The sequence below is a fragment of the Bicyclus anynana genome, chromosome 24, assembly GCF_947172395.1.
Source record: "Bicyclus anynana chromosome 24, ilBicAnyn1.1, whole genome shotgun sequence".
In the NCBI taxonomy this organism is placed as follows: domain Eukaryota; kingdom Metazoa; phylum Arthropoda; class Insecta; order Lepidoptera; family Nymphalidae; genus Bicyclus; species Bicyclus anynana.
In genome coordinates this window covers 2,903,344-2,920,441 of record NC_069106.1, presented here as the reverse complement: position 1 = coordinate 2,920,441, position 17,098 = coordinate 2,903,344, and the positions used below count along the sequence as shown (strand labels likewise).

The 17,098-nt window shown below is 38.4% G+C and overlaps 1 protein-coding gene across 1 annotated transcript; it reads right to left on the bottom strand.

The window, feature by feature from the left end:
* Positions 1-864: 864 nt before the first annotated feature.
* On the bottom strand, positions 865-16,985 carry LOC112046245 (venom allergen 3-like). Its single transcript, XM_052889054.1, has 10 exons — positions 16,156-16,985; positions 14,553-14,638; positions 13,561-13,642; positions 13,185-13,266; positions 12,173-12,344; positions 8,428-8,653; positions 7,031-7,169; positions 4,026-4,075; positions 2,954-3,014; positions 865-2,026 (listed from the first exon to the last, which is right to left on the bottom strand). Exons 1-9 carry the CDS (start codon positions 16,288-16,290, stop codon positions 3,003-3,005), a joined length of 984 nt encoding a protein of 327 aa, XP_052745014.1. The 5' UTR covers positions 16,291-16,985; the 3' UTR covers positions 865-2,026; positions 2,954-3,002.
* Between the last annotated feature and the right edge of the window lie 113 nt (positions 16,986-17,098).

Here is a 17,098-nt window from a genome sequence, read left to right as displayed (position 1 = left end):
ATATCTACGAGTACCTATTAGCCTCACTTATGGGGTTAGTTTTGTTTAACTTCTGTTATCGCCGTTTAGTGTTGGAAATAGTAGTCTGTGACGGATATGACGTCGCTCGATCTCGTGTTGGCTTCAGTGTGCTCGTGGCGTTCGAGTCGTCCACATCTCTTGTTGTGTAATTCTTTATGGGTTACTTGGGATAGTCGGGGAGAGTGACTTGAGTGGAAAAGGGGAGTGTTTGATATCAGTAAAAGGCACCTTTAACCATACACACATCGTTCGCAAGTACGTGACTCCACTCAAGGTCATTCTTTGCCATTCTAGGGTCTTATTTTGGTTACAGTTTGATTTGTTAATTAAGTTGTCCTGACAAGTGTTGTGAATAACATAACCTTTCGACATTAGTTTTCTTATATTTGTAATCACCTTTTGAGTCCTATAATACTTCGTGCCTAAACTGGTGCTATTCTGATCAATAGAAATTTACGTATGTAAATCTAACGATTTGCTCAAAACTACGACAGCGACAAAGGGTTTTGTTGTTGAAAATATGTTTGTTGTTTCCATTTTGTCGTTATTTGAAATGTTGTCTTTGTTGTGCTTGTTGTGTCACACTGGTGCGTCTGTGCGGATTCGAGGACCTTTGCGATCTTGATGAAGATGATTAAATACTTTTCTTACTTTCTTATTTATTTACTACAATTTAGAACTTAAAAGCCTTAAACCTCAATTTTCTTAAAAGTAAGTGAACTTTAAATGAGTAATAGTTTACTTTGAAGAAAAATGGGGTTTGAATCTTATTTTCTTTCAAGAAAATATAAATAGAGTAGCAGAATGAGGTGGAAAGTTGTTATAATAATTATTAGATGTAACAGAAGGTGGGAGAAGTAAAATAATATTTTCACTGTACACAAATTTATTCGATAACAATTTCAGCATAGTTTCCGCTATAATGTTAATATTACACGCTGATGGTAGTATATCAATCAATCTGCCAAACAACCCTCTATTTTATAATATTTGCAAAGCTAGTGGTTGGTAACACGGATATGTTAACAATACAAGTACGTTTTAATAATAGTTCCGGAGTATTATTATACAAACCAAACGTTATAATTCTATCTAAAACACATTAATTAATTAGAGGAGATTTATAACGATCGTAAAATAATATTAAAATATCGAAACACAAAGTTGAGAAATTAAATACAATATAAATCATAACGTGACGTCACAATTGTTAAGAGTAAAATAACCAATGATGAATTTATATTATGTAATTTAAATTTGTTAATTAATTAAATTTAACAATAATAACCGGAAATCATAAAAGTATGAAATGGAATGACGCTACTATACGCTAGGCGGCGACACGTATCTATACGAAATAGGCGGGAAGCAGGTACTATTTGTAACATATAACAACTTTCCACCACACACATAATAATGTCGACCAATAGCAGCCGCATCGGAAATATAGGTCTCCCTTCCGTTGCAATGGGAAGAGTTATATATAGGTCTTTCAGCTTGTTTCGGTCTGCGTCCCATCTCACTGTGGGAATGAGGCAATTGAGACTGTACCTAGCATCCGTCCAAGAATGACATATACGCTAGAATAGTGTTTGCCCATCGCTCAAAAGCGATTCTAAAACCCCTCCAGGTCCTTCAGAACCGATTCATGCATCAGACCACGTGGTTTATACGCAACAACGACTTACATAGAGACTTAGATCTCCCCACAATAGCCCGATATATGAAACAGCTCTCGAAAACGCTTCTAGATACGTCATTGCCGGTAGAGTACAATAGGAGGGCTTTTTTTTAATAAATTTTCAATAGCGTTTTGTATTATATTTTGTATTTTATAAACATTGTTAAAATAAAAAAAAATAAGGTAAGTATAATTTAAGTAATTAGTTTAAAATAATATAATAATCATAATTAATATTCATCGTGTATGTTTCCTCCAGCTAACACTGAAGCCTGTATCCCTGAACAACTGGTCTGAATCATCCTTATCCAAAACGAATGATACCTGAAAACAACAGAAAATTCAATTAAATCCAGTGCCTTGAAGGGGTCCTGTAACAAAATTTGTTGGGGAGCCCAAATGAAGGGTCAAGATTTCTCACAAAAGAAACAAAAATGCTTCGTTCGTTATCAACCCATATTCGGCTCACTGCTGAGTTCGAGTGTCCTCTCAGAATGAGAGGGGTTAGGCTAATAGTCCACCACGCTGGCCCAATGCGGATTGGCAGTCTTCACACACGCAGAGAATTAAGAAAATTCTCTGGTATGCAGGTTTCCTCACGCTGTTTTCCTTCACCGTTTGAGACACGTGATATTTAATTTCTTAAAATGCACACAACTGAATAGTTGGAGGTGCATGCCCCGGACCGGATTCAAACCCACACCCTCCGGAATCTGAGGCAATAGTCATATCCACTGGGCTATCTCCGCACAAAAATGCTTGCTTATAAGAAATATCTTAGTGACTTAACCTAAGTATGATAATTCCAACTTTTGGGCACACGCTTTACCAGGGAAAAAATAGATTGTGGATTACCTACAATCTACAAATTTAGCTTTCACACGTAAGGGGCCCCTGTAGTCCGGGAGCCCCGTATCATTGATATGGCTGATACGACGGTAGCTACTGGTTAAATCCAGCCTTGTATGCCAAATAGATCATCATCATCATCATCATTAACACTCGATGTACGTCCTTCCAAACACAACGGTCTCGAGCCGCCAGTATCCAGCGGCTCCCTGCGTACATAACTGGTGGTAGGTACCTCCTGATCGTAGGCCGTACCCTACCGGCAAAGAAGTACCGCCAAGCGCCGTTTTTGATTGTAGTCAAGGGCTAAGTTGTAAAGAATAAAAAAAAGTTAAAACATACATATATTATGGTCGTATAGGTACTCCTCTTTGGAAGTATTTGAAAAACACAAAAGCTTACGACAGTCTGTCTTCGAAGAAAGCTCTCAGTGGATCTATGCAAGAGTGCTTCAGCGCCGGGCCTGAAAATTAAGAATTATGAAACTAGTTTCGGTCGGAGAGTCATCATCATCATCATCATATCAGCCGATGGACGTCCACTGCAGGGCATAGGCCTTTTGTAGGGACTTCCAAACATCACGATACTGAGCCACCTGCATCCAGCGAATCCCTGCGACTCGCTTGATGTCGTCAGTCCACCTGGTGGGGGGTCGGCCAACACTGCGCTTACGTCCATCGGCTCTTCGAACTATGTGCCCCGCCCATTGCCACTTCACAACTTTATATGGTCGGACAGTATTAATTTGTAATGTAAAATACTCAATTCAAGTATAGCTGCTATTTGATCGGTTCAGAATGAAACATTATAAGCCCATAAACACATATTTTACATTGATTAAGTAGATTAATAGCGTGGTAGAGGTTACTATAAGCTTCCCTCAAGGAAATAGGTCCAACATTAAAATAAACTGCAGCGCTATTCTGTACCGATGTTTTTATAACTCGACATTGCGAGTTTCAATCTAGTCTTTCGTCTTTGTCTAGCACGATACTATAGAATTATGGATAGAAAGAGACAGTGACAAACTCAAAGCTCGCACTTTCGAGATTTAAAAACATCGTTAAGTACTACTCGAGACATCGATCGAGTTACAAAAACATCGTTATTAGAAAGTTCCGTAGGCTGCTGAATGATATTTAAATGTTTTCTGTTATAATTTAGGGGAAGTCCGGGCAAAGTAGACCTTAACATTTGACAGCATAAGGTATGAAAACTATCTTGTATATTAATCAAAATTTGTTTTAATTTTCATTATAATAAACAGAAATAACGCTACATCAATACAATTCTTCAATAGTCAACTGTTACTTCAATAGTAAACTTGTCATTTACTATTGGGGAGGAACCACATAACTTACGACGAAGGCAGTGGGATGCATTGAAATTAAAGGGATTCACTTTTGCCCAGGGTGTCCACATTGCCCGGGTTTCCCCTATAAGAAGGGTAGGCAAAGAAATAATAAACACCAACCTTTGTGGCCGATTGCGTGTTGGTCTCCATTTTTGTCTTGAAATTAAACCCTAGAAGTGCATAAAAAAAATGTGTGATTTCTGTTTTACTTAAATCTTTTATGTTTCGGCTTCACTAATGGAAAACGCCGTAAATTATGGCGTTAAAGGAGTCAGTCAAATAAATTAATTTACCAGTAGGTATGTGGCGTGCACAATAGTTTGAACTAAGGTAGGCATTAAATGTAATTATGTATGTAATGTAAATGTTTCCTCAGGGGTAAGCAGTATATTTATACATCTATGAAGTGTACACCACTTCCAAGCAAGTGAGAAAAACATCGTTGAAATCCTACTTCCCACTAATATTATAAACGCGAAAGTTTGTATGGATGTTTAGATGTATGTTTGGATGTTTGGATGTTTGTAACTCTATAACGCCGCTACTACTGAAGCGATTAAACTGAAATTTGGAATGGAAATAGATTTTACTCTGAGATTAACACATAGGCTACTTTTTATCTTCAAAAAAATCCATAGTTTCCCGAGATTTGCGAACACTGATGATTTTGATGATATGAATGTTTGTTACTCTTTCACGCCTCAACTACTGAACCAAATTAGCTGAAATTTGGTATTAAGATATATTATAGCCTGGATTAACGCATAGGCTACTTTTTATCCCGGAAAAATCCATGGTTCCCGAGGGATTTGTGAAAAACTTAATTCCACAAGGATGAAGTTGCGGGTAGATATACATAAGGAGGTAAAAAGTAGATTCGTACTTTTGAAATTCCTACTTCATGAGCAATCCCACGTGAACTGGTGATGAGTTTCTCTTCATCATCTTGCTTCACATACTCCCTGACGAGTACTGGCAGCTTATTCTTTGCCTTTAAGTATTCTGCCTGCTCTGCGATTTGAGGTGATTCTCTGAAAAATTAATTTTACGACGCACGCTAGAACAAAATTATGGTGGACAGGATTGTTGAAATGAACAAGAAACTTTCCAGGTGACATTGTTTAAGTACAAGTATATTACTTGTACTTATATCAATTATTATATATATACTAGTACTAGTATAGTATATATCTATACTTATAATAAAGTAGATATATGTACCTACTTTTATTAAATCTGTAGAGGGGTCAATTCTGTACATGAAATAAATTTCCAAAATAACTATCAGGGGGTGATTAGTGATCGATACTGATGCTAAAAATGCAATCAGTAATATTTTTGTCTGTCTGTCTGTATGTATGTATTACAGAAACAAAAACTACTCGACAGATTTTAACGAGACTTAGTACAATTATTCTTCATACTCCTGGGCATGTTATAGTGCACTTTTCATCATGCTACGATCAATAGGAGCAGAGTAGTGAAGGGAAACATTGGGAAAACGGGAGAAGTTACTCTATTTTTACAGCGATACTACTGTAAGGGCTGGATTTAAGAGGTCTAAGGGTGGACGAGGTCGCGGGCGTCCATTAGTACGTTAGTGTGAAAGTGAGAAATTGGTATATCTACATAAAAGAAATACTTATAATATATACTTATAGGTATAGAGATAAACGCCAAGACTGAACCATAGTAAAAATACTGAACTGTCCGTTTTTTAAATAGAGGAATTAGAAAATGGAGATGCATCGCACTCAAATTCACGAACAAAATTGTCTGTCGTTTTTTTAAAGGGACGAGGTAAACTCACACATCGAAAATATTTAACACCATTAAAAATATTATATTTCCATAACTATAAATTTGGCTCGCAATACATACACGCGTAATTTTTACACAGACTAACAAACACATTGCTTTAGATTATCCACAGATTAGATGTTTGGCTGTTTCGTCAAAATAGTCGATTCTTTTTAAAAATTGTTTTTATTACAAATTTGATAAAATTAAGGTTCAAATGAAACGTTACTCCATCTTTTACTAAACTACAAGTTTTTGGCCGTTTTTTATGCCATTCAACAACACAAACCAGCATTCTTAGGAAGCTCTTTACACGACGAAAACGATTACAACAATGACACATCGATTCTATAGCAACAGTTTTTATAAACGCGTTAGATCATAGATTTTTAATCTTTGCCAGAGGGGTAACGGTTAGCGAGGCAGGTCCTGTTATTTAAATGGTCTAAGGTTGTTTTAATACTTAACGTACCGCGATTTCGGTAAGGCTTGTCTCGTCGTCTCCCACAAGAGATAGTTCATCGGCTTCGATTCACTGATATACTGTTTAATTTTCGTATCCTGCTCTTGTTGGGTGATCTCCAGTTGGCTCCTACCATCCATTTCTTTATTCAAACGGAAATATCAACAAAATATAACATCTCTAATATAAAATACTAGCGGACGGCCGCGACTTCGTCCGCGTGGAATTTATCACAAATCCCTCGGGAACCATGGATTTTTCCGGGATATAAAGTAGCCTATGTGTTAATCCAGGCTATAATAAATGATATAATATATCTCATACGAAATTTCAGCTAATTCGGTTAAGTAGCCGAGGCAAGTAACAAACATTCATATCATTAAAATCATCAGTTTTCGCAAATCTCGGGAAACCATGGATTTTTTTGGGATAAAAAGCCTATGTGTTAATCCAGAGTTAAATCTATTTCCAATCCAAATTTTAGCCGCTTCAGTAGTAGCGGCTTTAAAGAGTAACAAACATCGAAAAACCCAAACATACATCCAAACATCCATACAAACTTTCGCGTTTATAATAATATTAGTAGGATAGTAGGAAGTATGATAAATGAGGAAATAAATTAGAAAATTAAAGTATACACTAGAGTCCAACCGAAACTGGTTTTCTGGTCGAAACCGAAACCGAATATTCGGCCGCGGCTTCAGTTTCGGCCGAAACCGAAACTAAATCACTACGTACTTATTCGTAACGATCTCTTGAAGCTGTATCTTTTTGCACTTAAGAAGAAATATAGAGCTGGTAGGTACCTACTTTTTTATTTCAAGATATAAGATATATAGGTATAAGATATTCTAAATATTACCTTTCCTGTTTTCAATTGTTCTATCTATCACTTTTGTAGTTCTGTATCCTTCATCGTCTTCTCCGCTATCTGTATCTATGTTATAATCGTACTCTTTTATACTCTCCTGGTAGTTCTCTGCTGGAGTTGCTCTTTTTGCCTAAATTAAGGAAGAAAGAAAGAAGAAAGAATAATCTTTATTTTTAGGTAGTGCCAAACATTACAATATTAAATTCTAAATATATAGCTTATAGCTAGAACAATAAAAGAAGAACGCCCTGCAATATGTGGCATAACCTAGAAAAAGGCCCCAACTTAGCATTTCGCCACTAAAAAAGTATGCAGCACTGATTTTTAGTTAGGACCCAGTTCAGGTTATAATGATGATAATTACGTAATGGGGATGATGACTAGGTTTGAATATATTGATTTTTATGATACATTCGGGTAAATAAGGTCAACGTTAACTAATTTATACATAAAAAACAAAAATTGTCTGGATATTTGCAAAATAAACAAGATTATAAAATTTCAAAATCTATTAAATTTTTTTTATCGTAATTAGATGAAAATTCATACAGTTTTAGCTTCCTTACATTGAATGTGACATTTTTCAATAAATGAACTATAAACATAAACGCACAAATAACAAAGATATTAGTAATTTTGTTTGAACGCTCATACAAACCTAACGATCAGCGAGCCAACGACGTCACTAAATCTTGCCATTTTGTAAGTATACTCTTAATTTATATACAATTTAAAAAACTGTCATCATCCCTATTATCATCAGTCTATTCCTAATGGCATCTCCTACAGGAAAGGGATTTGCAGCTTAAACCCACCATTCTGCGGTTGCGGATCAATGCAGTTTGGGCTTTTGGGCTTGTCCAATGTTGGACTCTGTAAATATCACTATCACTAGACCGACGTTTTATATGACACAATAATAGAAAAGAATATTGGAGGGCATTTAGCTGCTTAAGTAATAACAAGGATCGGATACTAAGTAACAAATAATAAATGAAAAAAAAATCGGGACTTTCTAAATACGGGACTTTTTAGGAATCAATGAATTAGGTTAAACCTGATGATTAATTACAACAATAAATGCTTACTTTAACAACACACTTCGATGTCTCGACATGAAGAAAGCATAACTTGTGATTTTGGGAACTTACGACAATGTTAGCCCTCATTCGCACGAGAGTGTTTTATAAATTGTCAAATACAACAAAATGCATTCCCAAGAATATGTTCACACAACGACAGCATTTTTAAAACACGAGCAGTGTAGCATTTCCATTTTGGGCTTTGAAAATAGACCTTCATTTAACTTCATACTACATTTGAACGTTTATTAACGTCCGTTAAAAAAACTCTCATGCGAATGAGGGCTAAACGTAACACAAACTTACGGGAGCGCAAAGCAAAGGATACGCGCTGCTCGGTCGCCTCACAGTGAGCGTTGGACACTGCGCCAACGGGCCCGGCACGATGGTCCGCTGGCCCAGCATGTTGGTGTGGGAGAAGTCGCAGACCAACAACAAGCGCTGGCGTTGGTCGCCGTGCCGCGCTGCGCCGCAACCCACTGCACTCAACCGCCACACTATCAGCTGACTGAAGTGGCCCCATGACATATCTCTAGAAAATATCATCATCATCATCATCATCATCATCATCATCATCATCATCATCATCATCATCATCATCATCATCATCATCATCATCATCATCATCATCATCATGATTTCTGTTGTATAATTTAAATAATATGGTGGTGGTTCGATCCCCGCCCGTTGGTCTATTGTCGTACCAACTCCTAGCACAGTCTTTTCCGACTAGTTGGAGGGGAATGGGAATATTGGTCATATTATAATAATAAAAAAATATACGGCAAATATTCTTTAAAAAAAAAAAAATTAACCGGTCTGTATTTTAGATTAAGTTTGTAAATAATAGTTTAGTATTGTTGTTCAAGGTATAGAAATAATTATCGTGAATTGTATATTTCCGCACCAGTCATGATTTAAAATATTTATATTGTAAAATAAATTTTAAATAAATTTTAAACTTTAGTTTTAGACAGATTCATGTGGTGTTTACCTATAAATAGATTTGCATTTTATATTTCTGCTCCTTGCATTTATGTTTAATAATTGTGTTATTTGTAATTATGTCTTTTGGTCGACCAAATAAAGAGGAAAAGAAGAAAAAAAATCATTATCATCATCAAGGTTGCATCTTGGAATCAATAAATCCAACATATCAGCCCATGAACGTCCACTGCAGGACATGGGCCATTTGATGATGATTTCCAAACATCACGATCCTGAGCCGCCTGCATCCAGCGAATCCTTGCGACTCGCTTGATGTCGTCAGGTGGTGGTGGGTCGACCAACATTGTGTTTTTAGTGCGGAAAACAATTTTTAGATCATTAAGGCCTAAAAGATTAGATATATCCTATGGATGTTAATCTCAGACCAATTATAGAAGGACCTGTATCGCACTCATTGTCATGAACAAAATTGTCTGTAATTTTTTGAAGAAAACGAGGTTAGATTTGGTATATAAATAAATAAAATAAAATAAAATAAGCCTTTATTACTGCCGGTATTTAAGATTTACATTTTAAAGTATATACATAATTCTTATTAATTAGCAGCTTGTCCTTCGACATAGGCCTCCCCTAACGATCTCCACTTTTCTCTGTCCTTCGCCATTCTCATCCATTCAGGACCGGCGACCTTTTTAAAATCATCCTCCCAACGTTTCACCTGTCTTCCTTTATTCCTCTTACCATCCCTTGGATACCATTCTGAAATTGTTTTTGTCCATTTCTCGCCCTTTTCCCGTATCATGTGTCCTGTCCACTGCCATTTTAGTGTTTTGTATACTTTTTCCACATTCTTAAACTTAGTAGTCTTTTTAATTTTTGTTAACTTTACTCTATCTTTTCTCCTAACTCCAGTTACACTTCTTTCTATTCCGTTTTGACATAAATTTATTTTATTTATTATTTTTTCTGTTAATGCCCATGTTTGGCAGCCATACGTTAAACATGGCAAAATGCATGTGTTGTATATTTTCCTTTTCTCCTTAATTGGCATATCTATATTTTTCATTATTTCACTAAGGGACCAGTATCTTTTCCACGTGTTAGATACTCTTCTGTCAATTTCTTTTTTCATTGTATCGTTTATGGATATTAGTTGTCCAAGATAAACGTACTCTTCTACATATTCAATGTTTTCCATGTTTACTTCTATATTATATGTCTTTGGGCCATTAGTCATAATTTTTGTCTTAGTTGTGTTCATTGAGAGCCCTGCTATCGCACTCTGGATTGATAATTGTTGTAGCATTTGCTGTAACTTTATGGGACATTCAGAAAATATAATTAGATCGTCTGCGAAAAGTAGATGGTTTAGATTTTCTCCGTTTATGTTGAGTCCATTTTTGTCCCAGTCCAGGTTCCTGAATATCATTTCCAGGGCTGCTGAAAACAACTTGGGTGAGATCGGGTCTCCCTGTCGAACGCCTCTCTGTATAGGAAACGCTTCCCCCGTTGTTTCCAGCCTGACTTGAGCTGTACTTTTCGAGTATATCTTCTTTAATAGTCGAATATATTTTTGTTCAATACCCTGGCTACGCATTGCCTCCCATATATATTCATGTTCCAAGGAATCAAAGGCTTTATTATAATCAACAAATCCTAGGTAATAAATTTTATTGTATTCATTATATTTTTGTAATGTTTGTCTCAGAACATGTATATGATCTATAGTTGAATATTTGGCACGGAAACCTGCCTGCTCTTTTGGCTGGTTTTCGTCAAGTGTAAGTGTAATTCGGGACAAAATTATTTTTGAAAAAACCTTATATACATTCGACATCAAACTAATTGGTCGGTAGTTTCCAATTTCTCCCTTATCGCCTTTCTTATGCAACAATGTAATTATCGACTTAGTCCAGTCTGTAGGAATATTTTCAGTTTCAATAATTTCATTGAATATATTGGTTAATAGAGGAGCAATTACCTGTATGGTAGATTTTAGAAGTTCATTTGTTATTTGATCAGTTCCAGTTGCCTTATCTCTCTTCTGAGTATTAATTGCTTTTATAGTAATAGATTTGGTATATATCTTATAGTAAACTAGAAGTTTTTGCCCGTTTTTTACACAATTCAATTACACAAAAAGGTATTTTTGCGGAGCTCTTTAACCGACGAACACGATTACAACTATTTAACATCGATTCTATAGAAACAGTTTTTATAATCGCATTAGATCGTTGATCATATACTTTGACAGAAAAGTAACGTCTAGCGAGGCAGGTCCTATACAATAATTGGTCTAAGTTGTTTCAAGTTACGCATGCTGGATGCCCAACGTCATCACCATGACAACGCACCTCCAATGCTCTGACTAAACTACTTGCCCTAAGCGCTTTTAGTTTCTGGATATCAGTCTGAAGAGCACTGTGAGGTTGTCTCGCGAACATGAATCAATGCAGCGCGCGATGGATGCCCAACGCCAACGTCTTGCCGCGCCTATGCACCTTGCCAACGATCTGGCCAACTTATTGACCTAAATCACGACGGCCTCCGTGGCGCAATGGTATGAGCAGTGGACTTACAAGACAGAGGTCCTGGGTTCGATTCCCGGCTGGACCGATTGAGGTTTTCTTAATTGGTCCAAGTCTGGCTGTGTTACCACCCTTCCGACAAAGACGTACCGAAAAACGATATAGCGTTCCGGTACGATGTCGTGTAGAAACCGAAAGGGGTGTGGATTGCATCCTCCTCCTAACAAGTTAACCCGCTTCCATCTTAGACTGTATCATCACTTACCATCAGGTGAGATTGTAGTCAAGGGCTAACTTGTAGAGAATAAAAAAAAAGCTACCTAGAGGTCAATCTGACGGGCGTTGTGAGTTCCACGCACGCCATGCACGCATCCAACACCTGACATCACTACCAATGGTTGTCCAACATTCGCCAACGCTATGATCAGCTGACTTAATGGAGGTCAGTTTAACGGGTGCTGTGAGTTGTCACGCACCACCACGCATCCAAAACCCGACGCAGCGACCGATGGATGTCCAACACACGTCTCCAACGCTCTGACCAGCTTACTTAATAGTTACATGCAAGTCCCTACCTAGTCAATTTGAAGGGCGCGGTGAGTTGTCTCGCGAACACGCGCCGACGCTCGCCGCACCACGCGTCCAACACCCGACGCAGCGCGCGATGGACGCCCAACGCCACTGCCTCGCCGCCGACGCCGCGCCATCGCACCTCCCCGATGCTTTGGCCGGGATACGGGTAACGTACTGTTTAGTTTTTTTATATTTAGTTTAGTTTATTGGAAATTGGAATGTCTTCGTACAATTATATTAGCTGTGACGTCACACTGGTCTCAGCTGAAAACCAACGCCACGCCAACAGCATGCCGTGCACTTCATACAAGCATAATAGGATGCTTCTATGAAGAGCACGGCATGCTGAGGCGATGCCAATGCAGTGTTGTGTTTTAATTATAGCTGTTTCTGAAAGAATCACAGAAATTTTGTAGCTTAAACGGGTTTAATTAAAACATCACTGGCTTGGCACCGCCTTTAAACTGATCAGAAGGTAGCACATAGGTAAGATGTTATTTTTTGTTCTTTAGTTTAAGGTAATTTTTGAGTTGGAAGTCGGTCGAATTTTTTTTATTAAAATTTTTTAAGGGTTATAGACAGACATGCTGTCATAAGAATAGGCTATTGACTGTCTGTAACTTTTAGTTATGAATAAATTTATTTTCTTTCTTTCTTAGTTCGCGTTCCCCCAAGAATACGGCCTATAACACTCACAAATAAAATGGCTTTCTAGTGATGGATTTCTTCAGAATTTTCAAAATTTGTTCAGTAGATAAGAAGTCCTGGTTCGAACCGTACAAATCCTTAGCCCGAATTTCAAAACTCTCACAGCTCTCTCGATATTACACTCCCATATATGTACCTATATAAATGAGAACGAAATAAATATCGCAAAGAGTCCAAACATTATCACCAGAATCCATATCCCCTCTCCAGGGAGACCTGGCCCTGTAGTGGATCATTAAAGGCAGACAATGATGATGAAGGGGGGAGCTGGCCCCTCCCTGCCCCCATGATGATGATGTCACTAACCTGTGGCCCTGCATTCGTCGTGAGCGAAGGAGCACTGGTCGGCGAGACGTTGCGCTAGCGTCGCTAGCTCAAGATCCCAACTCTGGGAATGGACGAAAAATTTACTGTGGACCAATGATCTAACAAGGGTTCCGTTTTTGCACGTCCGTATATTCGAAACCTTAAAAAGGGAATTTAAAGAAAAGAAAGATATAGTATATGGCATATATTTCTTCTACGAATATGCCATAACGATGATGATGATGTTGATGATGACGATGACGATGACGACGACGATGACGATGACGATGACCATGACGATGACCATGACGATGACGATGACGATGACGATGACGATGACGATGACGATGATGATGATGATGATGATCAAACTTACAACTAACATCATAATCTGCGGGCGCGGCAAGCGTACTCCGCCGCGGACGGTCTCCCCGCCTGTTGCCACGCGCTGTCGTCGTCTGATGAACAATAAGTTGATTATATACGGAACCGTCTTCAAACTGATCCTCACGCTTGCTAAAATGTCAAAATCTTTCATGAATTTCTCAACAGCCATAACATTGTCTAGTGTATTCTCGTGTATCTCCTCATTTCTGATTCGATCACGGAAAGACTCCAAGCATAACTCGCTCCATCGCCAGCCTCGCCAGCTGACTTGAGCCTTCTAAAGCCCAAAGTTGGCCGCGGAATCTTCCCCGGAGTTCGAAGAGCCAATGGACGTTGGCGTCCCAAGGTGCTGGAATGGCGACCCCGCACCGGAAAGCGCAATGTTGGTCGACCTCCACTAAGTGGATGACATCAAGCGGGTTGCAGGGAGACGCTGGATGCTGGCGGTTCGAGACCGTTGTGTTTGGAAGTCCATGTAAGTGGCCTGTGTCCGGCAGTGGACGTCCATCGGCTGTTAATGATGAATGATGATGATTCTCGTGTGGTGTGGCGTCCATGCCATGTGCGAGGGTATAGACGTATAGTGTACTCAATATATCTCTGTAAGTACTTCTTTAAATCTGTAGAGAGGTCAATTCTGTACATGAAATATATTTTCAAAAAAAATACTTATCAGGGGCTTGCTTTGTGATCGATACTGATGCCAAAAATGCAATCAGTAAAATTTTTGTGTGTATGTTCGTTATAGAAACAAAAACTACTCGACGGATTTTAATGAAACTTGGTACAATTATATTTCATACTCCTGGGCAGGTTATAGTATACTCTTCATCACGCTACGATCAATAGGAGCAGAGCAGTGAAGGGAAATGTTGGGAAAACGGGAGAAGTTACTCCATTTTTACAGCGATACTAGAGGGCTGATCTAAAGGCGGACGAAGTCGCGGGCGTCTCCTTATAAATAAATAGAACTGTATTTACTTATTGATGTAATGAAGTAGAAAGTGCTTCAGGTCACTGGTGAATTGGATTCGCGTGTAGTTTTGACATGACGGTCCAGCGCCCGGCTGAAAAGATAATGTCGTATTAAATTTTAGCAAAGCCACGGAATATGTTTATTATTTTTTTGTCTTTTCTTATTTACGGAGAAACGGCCATGCACTGCATTAGGAGTGCTAGAGTTTGAATACTTAACTACTGAAATTGCTCTGAAAATTAAAGAAATATTGTAAAAAAAACGCATATTATTACGATTATGTGCATAGGCGTAGCGAGGTGTATCTAGGTCGAAAATGTGACCTTATGTGGATGTCTCAGTTCCGTCCGAAACTGAAGCTGAAACTGAAGTTCGGTTTCGGTTTTGGTTTTGGCCGTAAAACTAGTTTCGGTCGAACAGTATGAATTTTTAATGAAATACTCAATTCAAGTATATTTTCCCCGCCCTAGATAGAATCCTAGCTATCCCCATGTATACGCAGTACGTATAGCTGTAGGTAAGTATAGATATATTACGAGCTACATACTTTAGGAAACTGGCACGCAACATGCCCGCCCTTCCTTTGGCACAAGAGATTGAACAGTGGTGCGCAGTACGTGTAGCAGTAGGTAAGTATAGATAGATTACGAGCTACATACCTTATTAGGGAACTGGCACGCAACATGTCTGCCTTTCCCTTGGCACAAGCGATTGAACTAAGGCGCGCAGTACGTATAGCAGTAGGTAAGTATAGATAGATTACGAGCTACATACGTTAGGGAACTGGCACGCAACATGTCTGCCCTTCCCTTGGCACAAGCGATTGAACCGTGGCGCGCAGTACCTACGTATAGCAGTAGGTAAGTATAGATAGATTACGAGCTACATACGTTAGGGAACTGGCACCCAATATGTCTGTTCTTCCCTTGGCACAGGCATTTGTACTGTGACGCGCAGTTTATACTGATAACCAGTCAGTTCCCTAATATAAGTATACATTAGGGAACTGATTGCCCTTCCCATGTCACAAGCGATTGAACCGTGGCGCGCAGTACCTACGTATAGCAGTAGGTAAGTATAGATAAATTACGAGCTACATACGTTAGGGAACTGGCACCCAATATGTCTGCTCTTCCCTTGTCACAGGCATTTGTACTGTGACGCGCAGTTTATACTGATAACCAGTCAGTTCCCTAATATAAGTATACATTAGGGAACTGATTGCCCTTCCCATGTCACAAGCGATTGAACCGTGGCGCGCAGTACCTACGTATAACAGTAGGTAAGTATAGATAGATTACGAGCTACATACGTTAGGGAACTGGCACCCAATATGTCTGCTCTTCCCTTGGCACAGGCATTTGTACCGTAACGCGCACCTATACAAATTACCGGCTACATACCTACATTAGGGAACTGACTGGCACAGACGTTAGTTCCGTAGCCCGCAGTACGTATAGCAATAGGTAAGTATAGATAGATTAAGAGCTACAAACATTAGGGAACCGGCACGCAACATGTCTGCCCTTCCCTTGGCACAAGAGATTGAACCGTGGCGCGCAGTACGTTTAGCAGTAGATATGTATAGATAGATTACGAGCTACATACGTTAGGGAACTGGCACGCAACATGTCTGCCCTTCCCTTGGCACAAGCGATTGAACCGTGGCGCGCAGTACGTCCGATCATCCACCAGCGCGCTGTGCGACAGACTCAATAATGCCAGTAGTAAAATGGTTGGCATTGTTGATTTTTAACATGGTAGACCTAGAATTTACAAACGTTGTAAGACCTTCTAAGTAACAATATTTAGGCAAGATTGTGTGTGTGTGTATTATAATAAGCTGTAGTCGACACTGAAAGGTTTGGTTGCTTGTACTTATTACCTACAGGTAATAAGTACAGGCAACCAAATGTACCAAATGTTTATGTAAGGTTGTCAAACGCAGAACAGCCCTTTTTACATCGTTTTTCTAAAGCTTTTTCTTCAGTGTTGTTTACGAGTATAGGTAATTATTCATTGATGTAACTACGAGGAGATGTTAAGTATCTCTATGATGGTTTTCCAATAATTAACATTATACGCTGGGCTGTTGTGAAGTTTGCTTTGAAGTTGCAACACACCTGTATGACTCCGTACCTTGTACACAGAAAAAAGTAAAAACGTAGGTAAATATTTAAACGTTCTGTAAAATCATCATCAAAAATATTATTGATTCGGGCTTTGATTTTTTAGAAAAGAAATGTAGAAGTTAGAATCTGTCAAGGGTTTTTCAGTCTGACATATATATTAATTTACCATAGATAAAAGTAATTCTAAAGAGTCAATAATTTCAAAAAATTAACTGTCATATTTTTTTTTTAGATTGGCATATTCAACTCAATCAAAAACAGGCACAGATTAGACGGATAAACGATTTGCATGAAATCCAATAGGTACATTACTCGTAACATATGCGTGAAATGAAATCATAGAAGAGAGGTACCTACCCCTACCTATATAATAATTCGTCGGAGCATGAAATACAGCCACAAACAAAGGCTAAAAGAGA

Coding starts and splice junctions, on each gene's coding strand:
- LOC112046245 (XM_052889054.1), bottom strand. CDS start 16,290: ATGCCAACCATTTTACTACTGGCATTATTGAGTCTGTCGCACAGCGCG. Junction 13,267..13,560: donor CGCAGATTATGATGTTAGTT/GTAAGTTTGATC, acceptor GTCCATTCCCAG/AGTTGGGATCTTGAGCTAGC. Junction 4,076..7,030: donor AACAATTGAAAACAGGAAAG/GTAATATTTAGA, acceptor ATGCACTTCTAG/GGTTTAATTTCAAGACAAAA.